The sequence below is a fragment of the Gymnogyps californianus genome, chromosome 1 (genome assembly GCF_018139145.2).
Source record: "Gymnogyps californianus isolate 813 chromosome 1, ASM1813914v2, whole genome shotgun sequence".
Lineage (NCBI taxonomy): Eukaryota > Metazoa > Chordata > Aves > Accipitriformes > Cathartidae > Gymnogyps > Gymnogyps californianus.
In genome coordinates, this window is record NC_059471.1 from 179,270,216 (window position 1) to 179,283,763 (window position 13,548).

The following is a 13,548-nucleotide window of genomic DNA, read 5'->3' on the forward strand; positions in this document are numbered from 1 at the left end:
GGTCATCCCAGGGAGACAACCAAATGGCCCAGGACTGCTAGCAAAAATTGTTCTCCGCTTCCTTCCCCCCTTCCCTGTTCCCATGCTGCCCAGACGTACCACACACGTTCTCCATTAACCCGAAATCGAGCCAGCATTAGATGGTCCTGCTGCTCCAGGGGTGGCCAAGCCACCTCCCTAAACCTCCTGGTAGCAAGCTGGCCTTTCAGCTGCTGCTCCTGCAAGAAGTCTCAAAGCAGGCCCTGAAAGCAGCGGCAGCTCTTTGATTTTAGCTCTCACCCACATCTACACGAACGCAGTCCAGAGCGTGACGCCAGCATTCCCCCACAGGTGAGTATCCAAGTAGACGGTCTCTCTAGACAAGGGAGAGACGACGTAGCTCAGGGGCTGGGAAGAACAGAGAGAGGGGGAGATGCAGAAAATTATGGGGCTGCAGCAGCCAGCAAGTCCACCCAGCTCTCTTGCTCAGAAGGTTGCACTTCAGACAACAAATCAGCATCTCTACCAGGGTAACTGGTAGAACCAGTGGCTCCTGGGAGTCTTCAGGACCCCCTGAAGCTGTGAAGGGAATGAACGGACCTGCCTACTCCTGCTCCTCTGGCCAACAGCTTAGGTGAGGAGCCCTTCCAGTAGGCTATCACATACAGCAGAACTCTACTATCTCATCTGGGTAGGCTTTGAAAAAAAATCAACCGCCTTCCCCACTTCTCCTTCTTCCAGCTTTGTTTCAGTCTGGGAACCAGCTCCTGTTGGTCTGAGCATTAGACATGGTCTGAGCAGTGCCACCCTTTCAAATCCTTCAAAGACACTAGACAAAAGCACATGTATCCCCATCAGTTTAGGAAGCAGAGGACACTTAGCCCAAGGAAGAGCTGTTTAAACTCATATTATGGGAATTTCAGGTATGCAGAAAAGCCAAGCACAGATTTCCCAGGCACCTACGGAGGCACTTCTTCACACCATGAGATGAGGTGACACTGGTGTCTGACAGCAGCTGAGTAGTAAGGTTTGATCACAGTTTTGGAGTAAGGCGTTCTGGTGCAACCTCACTCTTGCCACTCAGCAAGTCCTCAGGCAAATCAAGTTGCTATGTTCAGGTTTGACCAACAAAATCAGAACCTCAACAGAGTGAAATTATATTGAAATAAACAGCACCTTAGCCTAGCAGTCCTATTTTCTGGATGGCCCTTACTAGGCAATGCCCAGCTTCTGGCAGCATTCTCTAGCTTTTCAGTCATCAGAGCCCCACACTGCTGACTCTCCCTGGGGAAGAGGACTCTATTGGCCTGTGACAATGGTGGAAACGCATAGTTTTCCCTTCCCTACATCAGCAGAGAAAAAAAAGATTTTCCTCCAGCATTCCCTCTTTCTTCCCTATTCCCTATTTCTTCTTTTAGCTGAAGCCACACCTTTCAAGTCAATATTTTCTCAATTTAATTGCATCTGCCACTGTCAAGGAACTCCGTTTACCAACAAGCTCAACTTTAACAAATGCTAAATTTTAAGTATAAATGATACATTTTAAGGATACCCAGACAGCTCCAGTCACGCAGCTAGACACAAAGTTAAAGTAACTGCTGCTCTCCTTGGGAGCCTGAAACACCCCTCTATAGCACTTTGTTAAAGTCAGGAGAGCAATACAGGTTTTGGGGGAGTTTGGCCATACTCCTCCCAGCCATGCATGTATAGGAAGGGCTTTCAGAAGCTGTGGAGAAAGTCTGGCCTATTATCTAGCTCTCTCCTCATAGTACATAAGCTTGAGGAACCGTGCTTCTCTCTGTAAGGGAATTTAAGTCAGAAAGCAGAGGTGACTGTAAAGTGCCCACTACAAATCTGCAGAGGTCCCAGTCCCACCATACCTCCTCGCTCTCCTCCTTCACACAGCTTCCACCAGAGCTTAAGGTGTTGGAGCAAAGTGCTCATCCTCCCCAACCCAGACATCAGCACGTTTCATCCCAGCACTGCTAAGCCTGAAGAAGCCTTCCCAGCTTCTCATCATCCAGCTCTGCTCATCTTCCATCATCTTCTTCTCAGCCTGGTCGCTACCTAGGACGCACATCGCTGCTTTCCACCAGGACATTATGCATCTCACGAGCAATGATTTTGCTGCCTCTCCCACTCACTCTGCCCAGCAACTGTGTTCATTCTTCGATGGAGGCTAAGGGTGGCCACACAGTAGCCATGAGGTAGATAAAAGCTTCAGTTAAGTCCCACGGAGGTGTCTGTTAGACTTGTAGACGCATGTTAAATTAGGAATGACAGCTCTGAAGTCCCACAATGTAATCTGCAATAGTGGGCCAGCTCCAGGTTAGCTATAATATTCTGTTCGCTGCTTGTAAAGAAGCTGGGGTGAGTTATCAGAAAAATTTCCTCTCGTCATTTAGTCTGTTATCTCACTTTTGCAAACATCTGTGGGCTCTGATTTGTATTAAATTATCTTTTGGGATTATGTGCTCTCTTAGGCACTTCTCTCGGTAAACTATTAGCATGGTAAATGGACTATTTTAGCAAACCCAACAATTTACAATTCATGTTCACTGGTATAAACAATGTTGAATTATTGCATGAATAAAGGCACTTTGAGAAACACAGTTGTCTTGACTGTATTGAACTGTCAAGAAGCACTTCTGGCAAAGGTTCAACCTACCACGCAAGTCAACTTGATGTCTACCACGAACAGCGAGGCAGACCTACAGAAGTTGGCAAAGCTGGAAAAGACTGAGGAGAGAATAGGGCCAGGATGGACAAATAGGTGAGAGCAGCAGCTTGCTCCCATCAAATGGTGTTAATCTTGAGCAGGATGAGATATATCAGAACAAAGAGAGGGCTGGTCTCTGCATGCACTGCCTGACTTTCCACCTGTTTCGAGGATGTGTTCACGCCCTGCGCTGGAATTTATAGAGCCGAGATATCGGTGTAGAGACTGACAGGGTGTAGGGACACATCCCACCACCCTTAAAATCCTCCATCATAAATAACAGATCTCTAACTCTGACTGCAAGCTCATGTTTGAGGAATATATACGTATTTTAGAAATAATGGAAATGTACCAGAGTGTTAAGTCCGCTGCATAGTAGAGGAAAATGCTGTCAAATGAGTGATAGGGCTTTATAGATGTTTGTTTGTCTTGGTTTACAACCAACCAAATGACATTGTCTAGACAAGTAAGTTAGCTCATGGTCACTCTGTTCTTTAAGAGTGATATGGACAAAGGGGAAACAAGTCAAGACTGGCCTGAAATACATGGTAACTTCGTACAGCTCAATCTTGTCTGCAAAAAGAGACAACTGGCAGCAGAGTCCCCGTTGCTAGAGGTTGATAGCCTGGATGCCAAATGTGTAACACAATGTGGCTGCAAATAGAGAGTCATTAAAACATGCACTGGAGTGAGGGAGTGTTTCATACTGGAAGGCAAGATCAGTATTTCAGAGATACCTACACGCAAACCATCTCACTTTAGTAATACTTATTGAGTCTTACAACTGAAGCCTTAAAATCTAAAGGGCCATGATCGTAACGCTGCCAAGGCCACTAACGGATGTTGTGTTTGGTCTGTGTTAAGCACATCCAGACAGGCGGCAGCACCAAGTCCCCCGGCGCCACCAGCCCCTGCCCCAGCGATGCCACAGTGGGGCCGGTCTCCAGCTCCCCACGGCCCTGCCCTGCCTGGGAGGTGCCCGGTGCCCAGGGCTGGGGCTGCAGACATTTTTCAGCTTTAGGGAGACGCAAGCAGCCCCAAAACCCCAACGCATCCCATCTCTCCCCTCCAGGCTGCAGAGCAACCTGGATTTTCAATTGCTGTCGCACCCTCTCCTCCCCCCCCTCTCCGGCCTCACCGCACAGAAACTGCTGTAAGAAAACAGAAAATGAAACTGAAACAGTGCTAAGTCCAAAGCAGATTTTCCTTGGTTAAGTTTTATTCACGTGTACGGGGGCAGTGTCAGCTTTAGCAATCCAAACAAATACTCCAATGGGTATAATTTAGGTGAATCCTCTTTTGCCAAATCAGCGCCGCCACCCGTGGCTCTTCCACACCTCTGCCGGCGCTGAAGCTGCTGCCGCTGCTGACAAGAAGTGGCTGAGCAAGGGGCAGTAGATGTTTAGTGCCGGTGTGTTGGTCTCGTAACTCATCTGAGGTGGAGGGACGCTGCGGTATCCCTTTGCATCTCCCTTTGCAAGGGTGGCGGTCTGGGTTTTGTAATGCGAATAGATGTTGCTCCCCGCTGCCCGCGCTGCCAAGGGGCAGAGGTGTCAGACGCTAAAAGCAGCATCTGACCTAAGACGCGGACATTAAACACCGAGACCCAAAAGAGGAAAAAAGTGTCAGGCGAGAATGAGCCCAAGGGAAAAAGCAGGTTTGAGAGATGGTGTAAGGAGCAGGAAATTGTGTGCAAGGAACAGTAGTGGAAAGCGTAGTGGTCACACAGGCATCAGTCGAATGCCTCTTTATATAAACTGGTTGGAGCAAGCCCATATAAAGAGAATTTACGTGGCACTGAAGAAACAAGGTTGGACAAAACCCTGACCATGGAAAATAATGAGGAAAAGGAAGTTAGTAGGAAATGAGGTGGAAACTAGCACACAAGAAGAAAAAAGGATACCTAGACCAGACCAGACGGGGATTAGTTTCCCCCACTTGTAACTGCTATCTTGTCAGCCTGGCACTGATCAGCATTTTTATCCTTCCTGCTCTTTCGCAAATCCGAGTGCTGAGCTGTTTTCACTTCATCCTGAGAGCTGTGGTGTCCATCAGTTGTCCAGGAAAAATTGTTTCTTAGTTGTAAACATACACAGATTGAACCAAACTATGTAATTTGGGACAAGGATCACCCCAAAGCCCTTAAAACCCGGAGGGGGACAACACGACTGCATTTAGGTCCAGAGTTTCAGTTAAAGCCCTTCTTCACACATGTGTTGAAGATCATTACATTAACATTTGGGTTAAGGCAGAATAAATGTTATTACAACTCAGTAGTAATCCTTCCTATGAACAGCTTTTGCAAATCCCACTCTGTCATTCCCACGGTCAAAAATGCAGTAAAAAGCAGACATAAAGACATCTCCTAAAATCCAGAGCGGGCCGGTGCGAGTGGTGATGTCAAGAGACTGAAAGCCGCTCATGCAGAAGGTTTGGTCTTCAATAGACTCCTGGAAGGGAAAACACGTGCCCTTGCGGCCGCCTGCTCCAGCCCCAGCTCAGGGAGCAAGGAGCAGGGAACGGGGAGCGGGGAGGCCACGGATACGTACCTTTACAACGTATTGCTCTGCTGTCAGCTTGTACTCGTGGTGTCCGATCGTGAAGCTGATGTGAGGCAAGCTGGACAGTCTTCTGCAGTCTACAAGAAACTGTATGCGATGCACTGATTGAGACGGGATCGGTTTGCATTTTTTTAAGTATTGCCCTCTGAATTCAAGACTTTCGTGGCAGGTAGTAGTGAATTTACTACAGAGAAACACCATTAGGCTGAGTTATGGCCCAACACTGCCCTCCGGCTTTCCAGCTCCTGCACTGGGTCAAACCAGCCTAGCAGCCCAGACCACTGCACCAAAGCCCCTAGGGACCCAAGGCTGATGAAAATCCTTGCGAGCCCCAAAAAGAACAAGGTGAAGGGGGACTCTGACGTCCCCCCTGTACAACTCGGAAGCAAAACTGAGTGTGTGAGCCCCAGCGAACCCATATTAGCAAGGTCTGCTGAGCAAAAGTCCTCCGATGCTCTGGCCTGGACTGGGTGGAGGGAGCTGCCTCCAGCCTACGCAGGGAGTGCCCTATGGCTGCAGCTCACCCCACTCCCTCCTGTAACATCATCGGTTTAGGGAAAAAAAAGCCAGTGAGGAATACAGCACTTTATACCTATACTCTGCCCTGGAGTGGGATTTAAAGAGCAGAAGAAGGACTAAACTCTGGCATGGTCATTAATTTTCATAAATAATACATTCACTTACAGTAACACAGAAGATCATTTCCTGGCCTTTCTAGTTATTTCATGAAACAACTGGCATGTTAAATGGCACCGCAGAATGCTCCAAGCCCCAGAGGGATCTTTGCTGTAAACCGTAGTGTTTAAAGTCATTGTTTCAGAGGCTTTCTAGAGGGAAGAATCTACTTTTTGTTGTTGTTAAATCTGCTTTATGAAAACATAGCCCTAAATCTTGTGTATACTTACCAGGTGTCGTACCATTAGAAAAAAATAAACCATGGGATACAGAGGACAAGGGTAAAAAAGCCAGCATAATGGTTTGTAGGATACGAGAAGCAAGACATAATTCATTTACATAGCTAGTATGCCCAGAACAAATTAATCCTTGCTGGAAAGAGATAACAGTTCTGGTAAAATCACTGATGGGTGTACCCACTTATACCGGGATAAATTTGAGCCAATATACTCAGCCTGTCTGTGGTTTCTACAAAAACAGTCATAGAAAGTCTTATTTTCAGGATGCTTTTTTGCAGAATCTGACATGCTGTCTGAGTGCTCTTATGTCAGCACTGGAGTATATAAACATATACTGCAATGATCTGTTTCTTGTTTATATTACACTAATATAAGTGCATTAGAAATAAATATTTTCTCTATATCCATTAGTATGTACCATTATAAAACCAACTTGTTATTAAAGCATACTGTTTGACATGTATCTGAAAATTTGAATGAAAACAAAATTTAAGGTTTAATTGAGAAAGAATCAGAAGCCTCAGGAGTCACACAGATGCCACTCCAGGTCCTCCTCTTACAAAAGGCGGCAGATTAAAGGTCCACTTTGTCTTTGATCTTTGCCCAGTGCACTGGGCAACCGTAACACTTAATTTTCTTCCAAGTGCAGTTTTGTGTCAGGATCAAGACAACCGTGAAGTTAACAGAAACCATACGCGGAATCTTTACTTGGGGCACTGGAGCTGCGGCGATGTACTAATTACCCATGGGAGTCAGCCAAGGGCCAGCAATAAGGCACGGTAAAAATAAGCTGCTCTTTCCCTGGAGGCGGGTGAGTTTAGCCATCTCAGGCTTGTTATCTCAGCGCTTTAGACGTTAGAAAGGTTCAGTTATGCCATCTGAAAATTGCCAGCGGGAAGATGTGAAGGGCGGCAGAGAGACATCCCAGCCTGTCCCATGGGCAAGGTGGTGTGAAAGCCTAACCTACCTCGAGCAACCTCGGCTCACACAAGCCCCCCAGTGAGGCGTGGGGAGCTGGGGACTGCAGGTGTGGGGCCAGAGAGACCATGAAGTGATACATCAAGGCCGTTTTGGCCTGCTGGAGGAGGTGGATGTGGCCCTCAGAGGGCAGGCAGGGATGAGGAAGAGCGGTGGGGAACATCAGCAAAGGGGATGCAGAAGAGAAGGAAGAATAAGAGACAGCAAAGTCTGTCCCGCACCCCGTGGCTCATCTGCCAGGAACCAGCGTTGTGAGCATCACAGCTGCGCATCCCTCCCAGGAGCCCCAGCCCAACACCGCCTGCTCCCCTGCAAGCTGACAGTGAGAGGTCCTGTCAGTGAAGCCATTGTCGGGCTGTAATCACGATACCTTTCCCTTTCCGTTTGATGCTGATGGGGCTGGCCATCAGCACTGAACCCCTCCTGGCTCGAGCAAGCTGATGGGTGTAGCCAGGGACTTTGAAAGGAAGTGCTCCTCTGATTTTCCAAAAGAAAATTATCTCTGATGTAGAGTACGGATCGATTCCTCGAACTCACACACCCTTTACTTCCTTACACACCAGTGCTGATGAGTACAGGAGAGGAGGTGGACATCTGGGAGGAGGGCTGGGGCAGCAAGGCAGATGGGTCAAAACCAGCATGGCTCTGAGTTCAGTGCTGTCCTGGAAACAAGGCTTTCCCTGAGATGTTTCTGAACAGTTATTTCAGTTATTTTCCCACCCTATAAGCTCTTTGCACCAAATACCAGTTTCTCTTCCTCTCTGGCTGTTTTCTGGCTGTGTAGTTTTTACCTCTCCCATATGCGATGGACTTGCCCCAATATACTCCTGTAACCGTCTGATTTGTGAAGAGGGGCCGGTGATAAGAGAAGTGCCTGAGTCAACGATGGCTTCGCAGCCGTGGGAGCAAAATGCCACCCGTCCCTGGATCTTTATGCTGCAAGTGAAAAACAAAGCATCTTTAAGCAAATGGTGTATACACTGTGACTGAAGCAGCATATTATTGCTAGCTAAAGTACCAGAGTAGGGACTGAAGTTAAAACTAGCTGCCAAGCTTTGCCAGTCTTAAAAGACAAGAATGTCTTTAGAAGACAAGAAAGTAATAAAAGGAAACTGCATGAGGAAGATGTCTTGTCTGTGGACCCACTTTTCTCTCTCGGGACTCCTACAGCCCTAATCATTTGCCGCCTGCTGATGAATTTGTCCCCACCCACAGGTATGTGTCCTCATCGATTAACGCAGCAGGAGGAGGAACGAAGGGACACTGACTACTTCGACCAAGATTAACAGGAAAGATGAGAGCAGGACCCAGAGCTGGATTCAGCTCCTGGGTGCTTTAACCTCTTAACTGAATAGTCCACCAAGAGTCAACTTGACCACTGGTGTATCATATTAAAACATATTAACATGCTCTCCCAGAAACCAGCTACCCATGTCACAGCAGATTTAGAGAGCTAATAAACCCGTGTCTCATCCTGGCGAACCCCCTCTTTGAGCGGCACAAGGGTAAAACACTGCAGCTGAGCCCTACTGCATCTGTATCACTAGGTGTTTCTGTCTCTGTGGGTTTTACCTGGGGAGGTGAATTCCACCAGGTATTTCATACATACATACTTGTTCAGGTGGATTTGCCAGTAGGTTTTCTCAGTGACTGGGACCCAGTGGATTGAACCTTTGTAGAGAGAATGGTCTATCCCCCCCAGAATCAACTCACCACCATTCTCGGTGTCATCTCCTCTGAAAGCAGAAGGCAGGTTAACACAGACATGGGAGTGTGACAGCATGCACCGATGAGATTACACTCAAAAAGCAAAAGACAAACCACAGCCCTTTCTAAATTCAGATATGCATGGCTGAAAGGGATTATTTCTAAATTATAACTGCATATGTCCCAACTCAGAGCCTCCAAACAACCTCTGAGAAGACTTACTGTAGGCTGCCAAGGGCTAAGATAAGCATCAGGAGCAGGCTGAGCCAGTTTGCTACTCTCACCTCAGAATAAACACTAGATAAATTGGTGGAGTTACAGCTAGGTCTAGATTAGGGAACAAGTTTTCTTTTCTGAAACATGGCTACTTGGGTGTAGCACGGCATGTCTGCTTGTCTCCATGGGCCAGAAGGAAACCTCTGGCAACTCAGACATGGTGAGTCTGAGCTGGGAGCTTTTCTTTTGTTTATGACCAGCTCTAACAAGAATAACTTCCTGTCCAAAAATTCATGGTCCTCCCCATAACATTTTTCCTTTTCACTCCATATTTTTCAGTGTCAAATTGAAAAAAAAAAACCCACACCAAAAACCAAAAAATGGGGGAAATTACTTTCTAGAGTTAAAGCTTTATACAGATGCACGGTTGTCTCTATCAACAATTAAAATAGATTTACTTCTTTTTTGGCAGTGTCACTTTAAAGACTGACCTTTTCAGATAGAAAGAGAAGACCGGCTCCTCTACCAGCTGCTGGTTCATGATGCTGTCAAACACGGGCAGAGCATTGCCCACTGCTAAGGAGGGGTAGCCCAAGCCCAGCACGCCATCAAAGTGGGCAAGGGCAAAGGTTGTTCCTGGCTCAAACACCGACTCACCAAAGTCCTGTGCCTTGATGGAGATGTTACTTATCTGTTTGGTACAAAAAAAAAAAAAACCAATTGAAAGCAAAGACACCATCAATTACAAGAAATTAGCCACATTTCAGATCCATATCAATGGATTCATTCCATTTATAAAGCCTGGATATCCTTGTGTGACTTGCATCAACATAGCAGGTGCCCATTTGGTGGGTAAGCTGCACCAGCTCCTTTTAATACCTTAATTCTGTGGGTGTTTCTTCATAAACCCAGGACAAGACCCAAGGAGAGAAGCAGAAATGCCAAATAAAATCTTAGGGATTTGTCTGGGTAGCCCAAAGCCGGAGCAGCACCCACACGTCTCAGGACCCAGCTTGGTGAGACCTCGCCCTGCCCTTGCCTAAACCAGGCAAGGTTTTCCAGGGCAAGGCCAGTATCTGAACTGCCCTGAAAACCTGGCTGACCTGGAGGCTGACACCCATTTTAGGTGGATGCTCACCTGCAGCGTGTCTTTGCCAGCAACGCCCAGAAGCTGTCCCGTGCCGTACTGCAAGGAGAAGGCTTCCCCTCCGTGCTCATATGAATCCGACAGAAAGGACTTAAATTTCTGGTGCACCCCTACACAAAACAAATGACACCTGTGCACCCAGGGGAGGTCTCAGCAATGCACCCGCTCCTCGATGCACAACTGGCTGAGATGCAGGCGAGACAGATTTTTGCTTGTCTTACAAGGAAGGTGTTGATGGAGGTGCCCGTTCCCCCGCAGGCACCCCAGTTTTTCTGTACCTTGGAGGTTATTTTGGGTTTTAAAGACAAATGAAAACAAAAATGGGCATTTCCACAGCTATTTGTAGCTCTCTTATTTTCATGCCTTTTACATCAGGCACCTCGTGGTGCGGAGGGATGCTTGGCAGCTGCAGGCAGCACCCGCCCTGCCTGCAGGGTGGCATGGAGGGGCAGAGACGGAGGAGCAAGCCGGGGAGGGGAGAGCGGCCCTCGGGGGTACTCCAAATCCTCCCCTCCCAAATCCCTGCTGCAGGCAAGCTCCTTGGGAAAGGAGAAGTGGCCAAGGTACCCGAGACACGAGGAGTGTAAGGGAGGGTAATGTTTCTTACTGCATGCTTCGCTGATGCAATAAGCGGAAGGGACCCAAAAATTGGAGGAGCCGGTGTCAAACACGACGGTGAACCTCTGGGGTGGTGTGCCGACGCTCACAACACCGTAGTACTGCGCCTGGGGGAGGAACAACCCGGTCAGCCTCGGGCTGCCTCCCGGTGAGCTATTCCTGAAGAAAAGGCAGACTTGGTAGCATCACGCAATGCCTTCTCAGGGGGTTCGGTGCAATTTCATTTAAACGTAAATGCACGCCACAGGGAAGTGTGTCTGGCTCCATGAGCGGCTGCGGGCAGCAGATTTCACTCCAGCTGCAGGCATAACAGTGCAGCATTTTTAAAGCCTTTTAAGCAAACATTCACTTGGGTTGCCCATGAAGTCAACAAGCCCTCTTGCACCGACTTCAGTGGTGGCAAGGTCAATCCCAAGACAAAGCTCTCACACGACCACACAGGCTTTCAGGCAGCTCCCTACTTATGTCAGTAAGAAATCAGTGATGCAAAGACAGCACGACCCGCCTCCGCCGGCATCAGAGGGCTCCGACCGGTGGCACAAACGCTGTCACATGTGTCTGGGCTTTTTCTTTCGTAATTAGCAGCTATTAGCAAGTCAAAAAATGAATTCTGTTGCAGAGACTGTATCTGATGTACTGAACAAAGTTCATTCAGTGGATAAAGAAACCACTGACCATCCCTGGATACCAACTGAGGCTAGAAATAATCTGTGAACACGTGAATGCTGGAGTGAAGAGCTTATCCACATCCCGAATGCAAGTGTCTAAGTGCCCCTATCTGGCCCTGGAAGAGCACTTCAGCATTAAGAGACCTATTTTTAGGAAGAGGCATTTCTGGAATTCAAACGCAGATAGAAAAGCAATAGCCAGTGCCAAGTCTTTTGTAGCAATACAAATATTTGAATATGTATCTTCAAGTGCATACTTGTTAATTAATACACTGAATATAGTTTCTGACCCCGGAGTTTACGGTCTGAATGAGATAATCATGAAAAGGCAAGCAAGTGCGCCATTTAAGAGAATATCCAGCTATACAGCAGGATTTTATTCCTTCCTGTATTAAACAAACCTTTATCGATTAATCTGTAAGGTGAGGCAGCTGTAAGACATGTTTGTCCAAAAAACAAAACCCCAGAAAAAACACAAACACACTGCACTGAAACCTCCACAAAACTGTTCCTGGTGCTAGCTGGATATGGTGGGGAAGTGGGTTTGTTTTGTCCTTTTGAGATTTATCCGTCTTTGATAAGCTTTAAAGCAGGCTGAAACGTTTCAGTCTCCTTTGTTCTTTTTCACACACAGCTCTAGCTCATCTTGACATATTTCCTTATGGCCCTCAAGTGTCAGGAAGTTCTTACTGAATTAATTTGGCTTTCCCTTCCCTTCCCTGTTCAGATGCAGCCTCCACAACATTTCTGCAACTTAGCTTTCCTTTAGATAAGCATAACAGAAGAACCGATTAAAACAGAAAACAGAGACCATCCAAATGGACAACATGCTAAACCCAGTAAGGACAGTTTACATGGTTGACCTGCTGACTTTCCTTCTGAGATCCAATGAAAGTCATGTTTTTTCTTTTTCAGTTTAGATGGTAAATTCAGCCAGGTTAGTGTGAGACCCAGGTCAGTCTCCAATATTTAATACACATTAAGCTCAGCAGATAGAAGCAGAAAAATAAGAACTCTACTTGGGTCTTTGTTATCACTGATTTATGACTCCACGTGATCAAATAAATGAGATTTGGGGTTTTTTTTGTAACATGCAAACATCCAAGTTTCTGATAAATAGAATACATCTGTCATGGTTTAACACCAGCCAGCAACTAAGCACCACACAGCTGCTCACTACTATACCAGTTATACCAGCTACACCAGCTACTAGGAAGAAAATTCACTCTATCCCAGCCCAAACCAGGACAATATCTAAATGAAGTAATCAGATTCTGTTAGTAAAAACCCAATCCTGAGCCGAGACTGATACAGGCAAACCTTCCACATTTCTTTGGAGACCCAACCAAGTCCAATACAGATCTATACAAAAATAAAACTTGTCACAGGTCTACCACTGCTAGACTACATCAGCTTTCTACCCGGGTCCCACACTAGCCTAGATCTATACATGCTTTATTTTGCAGACTGGTAAACTAATTTTTTATGATCTAATATTTATAGCATAAAGCAACGAGCCATCTCAAGCCCTATAATTTCACTGAGAGACTAGATTTGAAATATGCTGGGAAAAAAATCTGCCTTCAAGAGAATAACGAGTCCTTATGATTGCATTACCAAAACTGTACTTACATTCATGTAATCATACAGCCTTTCTGAAGTGGTTCCTAGCGATAAAGCAATATCTGCAGGGAAGCAATGCAGGTACCTCCGGGCAAAAATGTCGGGGTGGTGATTCCTCCAAAATTCCTCTAATTCTCCCTTTTCCTTCAGCTGTTTCTTGATAGATTTGAATCGAACGAGGGGGATTCTACGCAAATAAAATAAACATACAAAGATTAATGGGTTCTCCTTTCTAGAACTCTCATATACTCTTTTTTTTTTTAATTTGTTTCTTTTTTTTTGAGACCTCAGGTAGCAACAAGCATGGGTCACCCCAGGAAGCCAGCTGAGATGCACCAGCGATGCTAGACATGTTTTCTTACCGTTCCACAGCCACGGTGAATGGGATGTAAACTACAGCCAACAGTATCACCCTCAT

At 46.6% G+C, this 13,548-nt stretch overlaps 1 protein-coding gene across 1 annotated transcript; it reads right to left on the reverse strand.

Moving 5' to 3' along the window:
* Positions 1-4,968: 4,968 nt before the first annotated feature.
* On the reverse strand, positions 4,969-13,548 carry LOC127026790 (cathepsin E-A-like). Its single transcript, XM_050912099.1, has 9 exons — positions 13,493-13,548; positions 13,140-13,317; positions 10,829-10,946; positions 10,213-10,331; positions 9,566-9,765; positions 8,765-8,887; positions 7,943-8,087; positions 5,248-5,346; positions 4,969-5,148 (listed from the first exon to the last, which is right to left on the reverse strand). The coding sequence occupies exons 1-9, from the start codon at positions 13,546-13,548 to the stop codon at positions 4,969-4,971; spliced, it is 1,218 nt and encodes a 405-aa protein (XP_050768056.1).

Bases quoted from the DNA above. Each gene is read 5' to 3' on its own strand.
- LOC127026790 (XM_050912099.1), bottom strand. From the start codon at position 13,548: ATGAGGGTGATACTGTTGGCTGTAGTTTACATCCCATTCACCGTGGCT. The intron at 13,318-13,492 runs GTAAGAAAACAT...TTATTTGCGTAG, and splicing joins TTCACCGTGGCTGTGGAACG to AATCCCCCTCGTTCGATTCA. The intron at 10,332-10,828 runs GTAAGAAACATT...TGTTTTGTGTAG, and splicing joins TTGCATCAGCGAAGCATGCA to GGGTGCACCAGAAATTTAAG.